This window comes from Epinephelus moara, chromosome 12 (assembly GCF_006386435.1).
Source record: "Epinephelus moara isolate mb chromosome 12, YSFRI_EMoa_1.0, whole genome shotgun sequence".
In the NCBI taxonomy this organism is placed as follows: Eukaryota; Metazoa; Chordata; class Actinopteri; order Perciformes; family Serranidae; genus Epinephelus; species Epinephelus moara.
In genome coordinates this window covers 9418761-9423944 of record NC_065517.1, presented here as the reverse complement: position 1 = coordinate 9423944, position 5184 = coordinate 9418761, and the positions used below count along the sequence as shown (strand labels likewise).

The following is a 5184-nucleotide window of genomic DNA, read 5'->3' as shown; positions in this document are numbered from 1 at the left end:
TCCCATGACCCTCTACCACTGTGCCAAATTTCACATGGATTGACCAAGTCAGTGAGGAGAAAAACGTGGAACAGACAGAGTTTTCCGTCATTATGTAGTAAGATTATAATTTTGTACAAAAACAAAGAAATTAAATTTTAAAGAAGTGATAAAAGTTAATGAGAAAGCCAAACCTTATTTAAGCTGATATAGCCTTTGTTCATCCTCCTAAAACCATCATGCCTGGTGACATGAGAGGGATTCTGACCCATAGTATTTGGTTTTTCTTAACTTCTATTTTACAGTTGTTTATGCTGTGGTTGTTGCAAAATACATAATGATATGAACCATAGTAGTAAGACTGCCTCACACCGTGTGTGTGTGTGTGTGTGTGTTGTCAGGATGGAGCTGATGGACTATCTGGACAGTATTGACTGCAGTCTGGAGGACTTCCAGGCCCTGGTTTTTGGAAAACAGTTTGGCATTGACGCACTAGAGGTAAAACAACATCACTTACACACTAAACCAAAGAACACTCACCTCAACAACATGACATTTCTAATGGTTTTTATTTCAGCACTGTGGATAAGCTGACAAACATACCACTCATAACAGGGTACACAGATGTCACGGTTCAGTCTGAGTGGGGGGAAAAAAACAAGTCCATAACGATCTGTTTATTCTCATTTATTCTGAGCAGACAGTAGTCCAAGTGTCAAAGACAGAAAAAAATCCTCTTTCTGGGCACTGAGGGAGCATTGTGCTTACTGGCAACTTTGATAAACTGTTTTCATTATAGAAATAAGTATCACTTCAACACATTTGTATCACACTGTACAGACACTGAACAGACACTTCCCCACAAGGCAACATGGCAGAACTGGTTATAAAACCACATAAGTAAGGGATTTACTTACGACCAGTATGGACAGAAGGAATGATTTTGGTGACCAGTTACTCTTTTAATGTACATATGGCCGTGTGTAAGAAAGATAAATCCATCCTTTAATCCACCTCTGTATTTTTAATATTGTGTGTTATGTTTTGTTGTGCTTGAAGCTATTTTTTAACTCATTTCCTCTGTGTGTGTGTGTGTGTGTGTGTGTGTGTGTGTGTGTGTGTGTGTGTGTGTGTTCAGGAAAGTATTTCCTCCAAAGAGAACCCCACACAGTTAAACAGAGGCAAGACAGAGGAAGCCAACACAGGTGAGTAGAGCATGCTCACACAGGTCAGATTCACCAAAGTCACACAATAACACAAACAAACTAGCTGATGGAGGCAGCCGTAGACCAGCAGCTCCCGGATCCAGCCAGGTAAAATGACTGGTTTTGTTAGTGGAGTCTGGCTATGAAAGGATTCAACAAAATATCAAAGGAAGTGAATACATTCATGAAGGTGTGTTAGATTGGATACAGTCCAGGCTGACGCACTGTGTCTTGTGTTCAGACAAGCAGTTGATCCAGTACACCTCCTGCCCCTTGCTGGCTTTCCTCGATGGCTGTATTTCTCATCCAGAGCTGGAGCTGGCCGCCGGCGGCAGCAGCAGCAGCAGCGCCGCCTCCTCATATAACACCCACCTGCAGCCCTCTTCCAGCTGCAGTGCTTCTGTGGAGGACGAGCCACCCTCAGAGCTGCTTGAAAACAGCCTGGAGTCGAAGCAGCTGGCCCGCAGCTCCCTGATCCGCCTGGAGCCTCTGACGGAGGCGGAGGCCAGTGCCGACACGCTCTTCTACCTGTGTGAACTGAGTCCTCCTGCAGTGGAGGCCGACTCCACCCTGCTGGACAAAGTGTGAACAGGAAGGGAACTGGTGTGGCAGTGATGCTGGTTCACCTCCATCCTCCAAACAATACTGACATTGTGTGTTAATGTGCGCGCACCTCTGTGACCTGAGGTGTGTGTGTTTGTTTAGACGCAGTAAGAGAAGTGACGAAAAGCACCAGGCTGGTGGAAGAACAGCTGCAGTTTGTACCATGTACACATTTATACATTTTAAGACTTTTGCATTGAAGAGAACATTTGAGTCACAGAAAGAAGCCACATTTTCATCAAGTATAACAATAATAGTTTATCAACCTCTGGCAGGTTATTAACCCTTTGAACCTAACAGATGCAATCTGTGTGGAAAAAAATGGTTCCTCTGTCAAAAGAGAACACACACATCGTACACATGCTGTATACAGTATCTCTATGTGTACATTAAAGGGACAGTTCACCCAAAAATCAAAAATACAATTTTTTCCTCTAACATGTAGTGCTATTTATTAGTCTAAATTGTTTTGGTGTGAGTTGCAGAGTGTTGGAGATATCAGCCATAGAGACATCTGCCTGCTCTCCAATATAATGGAACTAGATGGCACTTAGCTTGTGGTGCTCAAAGCACCAAAAAAAATAAAATTAAAAACTCAACAGCAATGTCTCTTTCTGGAAATCATAACCTGGTTACTCAAGATAATCCACAGACCTTGTTGTGAGCAGCTTCATGTAGGAACTGTTTTCATTTTGCCAATCTACACCCATTAACTGTATCACCACGTAGAAGGAAGAGTGCATCTGCTCATGAACGAGAGGCTCGTGAACATGACAGAACATGAAAACACTAACAGCATCTTTCACAGCTGACCTGTAATGTTAGCTAGCAGTAGATGCTTGCTTCCTTCTGCACGGTGATACGACTGGCGAAGTGTTTTTGATTTCAGGGTGAATAAAAATAAACATAAACATCCATAAGCCCCTCAGAAATCATAGAATAAGATGATCCGCATATCTTCAGATAACTTTTTTTCTTTTGTATCAACAATGATAATCAAGTGATCATTGCCATGGCAATATCTGTACTTGTTGGCAACATTATACTTCCTGCTTACATCACCCAAAGCATGATGGGAAGTGTACCAAAACACAAAACCCCAACAAATAGCTTTGTGTTTTTTTGCGATACCAATACATTTTTGGCATAACTACGGCTTGAAGTATCTCATCATCACAGTTCTCGCGTCTATCCCTGGAAAATTGTCACTCTCTTTTACCCATTCATAGTAGTAGAACGACTTATGAGAATAAATTCATGACATGGAAAGTGAGCAGAGGCAGATGAGAGCTCAGAAGCGTAAACAAGCTTTTCTGGCATGTGTCTGATAGTGAAACCTGTTTTTTTGATTATAAGAGATCTTTATTTCCACGACTTGAATGTTTTCTTCAATGCAATTCTCTAAAATGTATAGATGACACAGCATGCACAAACTGTGGCTCATATAAGCACCAGACAATAGGCCCTGGATTCCCAGCACAGCTTAATCTTCTCCAGTCTCATCTTCTCTTCAGTCAGCGAGGAGGCGTCCTCACCAACCCGTATTAACACACCGAACCTTCGTACGTACTTGTGAAAATGTATTTATTCTGATTTTTTTGTTGGGTTGTTTTTTTTTTTTGGTTTTATCTTTTGCTACATTTCTGTCCACAGAGCTGAGACTCTTCATTAAGCAACATTCCTCAGATAGTGTTGTGTTCAACTGGGGCTTCTCTTTGAGTTCAGACCGGAGAAACGGACTTTTGGTCCATTAGGTTAATGAAAGTGCCATTCCGGAGAACTGGGACAAAATCTAAACTAAAGATTGTTCACTGACCTGTCAAACATCAGATTATTGAAAGCTATTTGCACATCCTTCAGTGGTCTGACAGAGTGAAATCAGACAGACATTATGAAGTAGATGATTGATAGTTGCACTTCCTCAGAACAACAACAACATACAGTACTTAAAGGAGCAGTGTGGAGGATTTGGATCACCTGGAAATAAGACTTGTGTTTTTGTTATCGTAGAATGAGCTGTTCATATCTCCACAGGGAGCAGGTTCTCATCCATGGGGTTTGCCATGTTGCACCCATTTGGTTGGGATATCTGCCGCGTCCTTAACCACCTGGAAAATGCTAGGTTGGGTGCTGGGTGCTAGTCTTGCCAACTGCCTAGGTTGTTTCCGAGGTTTCTAAGCAACCATAACCAGCACTGTATTATAGCCTACTTGCCTGTAATCCCAAGTGCAGAGCTCATCTTCTTCCTGGTGTTCTTTGAGTGTGTACTGGGCCTAAAATTATGTCTTTGGACAGATGTAAAGCCTTGAGTATCCCTGCACGACAATGATCTCCCTCATATTCACCACAGACTTATGTTTACAGAAGAAAGGGAAAATATCTGTTGGCTATGATTGGTTGTCCCTCATCACGTGACATGAGGTGCGCATTGCTGCATTCCAAAAGTTAATTAGTGTTAGAAGTGTTATTGAATGGATCAAATCCCTACGGGTGAGACAAGTCATTTTGTGGCAGTTGTAAGTCAAAAATTGTATCCACTTTTTCACAATGTAAGTCTATGGCAAAAAGGCTTCTTGGGCCCCAGTGCATCACATTATGGTTTCGGAAGTTGTAATTACACTATTTGGCAACTACAAAAATTGGCTTCAAAGCCCAGCACACTTCCTGGGGGCCTGCCGGACAAACCAAAAGCAGTCTTACTGCTAGATGCCACTAAATCCAGTGTACTGCTCCTTTAAGGCATATTGTTGTAAATTTGAATGCTAAACCTTTAAACATTTCTTAGATATGGAAAATATCTCGACTTGTGTGTGTGTGGCTGTATTAATGTTCAGCAGGTGATGCTTCCGTCCAGCAAAGACTGCACTAAGAAAATATGTGCGTCAAGTTATCCTACGTTCTCAGTTTAAATCACCTTTATCAACATACTTGAAAAGTAACAAGAGATGTCCCAGTTTTCAAGAATGAAAAAGTTCATCATGTTTTAAAGGAACACATTTTGTTACAGCGCCCAGTTGTTCCTTCAGTTTCCTCCAAGCTTCCTGTTCAGTAAGTGAAAACTACCGAGAACTGAGAGATGTTTAGTGCGTGAGCTGAACTCAGAGCCCTGTTCTCACAGCTGTAAATGATTTCACTCTCATGGTATTGACTCGCCTCAGTATGTTCATGTTGTGACAAAGGGAACGTCGTCTCCTGTCTCTCTTCACTGATATAGAAGTGCCTGCATCCTTTCTCCATTTCTTCTGGTAGAGCCACTCTTACTACGCCTGACTCGGTTTATAGTTTACTGTGCATGGCCACAGACGTCACATGACTTCTCTGTGACCTGCCTGCATCCTACGAGCTGTCTGCCATTGTTGCAAAGCTTTGCAGTTACAATAAAGCAAATGCTACAGTA

At 42.0% G+C, this 5184-nt stretch overlaps 1 protein-coding gene across 2 annotated transcripts in view; it reads left to right on the top strand.

Annotated features, from left to right (window-relative positions):
* hsf2 (heat shock transcription factor 2) overlaps window positions 1–5184 on the top strand; it is a 16285-nt gene extending 11101 nt beyond the window's left edge. For both annotated transcript variants that reach the window (XM_050058209.1, XM_050058210.1), the window contains 3 exons: window positions 381–477; window positions 1118–1184; window positions 1426–5184. In XM_050058209.1, coding sequence (XP_049914166.1) covers window positions 381–477; window positions 1118–1184; window positions 1426–1772 — 511 coding nt within the window. In that variant the 3' untranslated portion in view covers window positions 1773–5184. The remainder of the gene's footprint in view (window positions 1–380; window positions 478–1117; window positions 1185–1425) is intronic.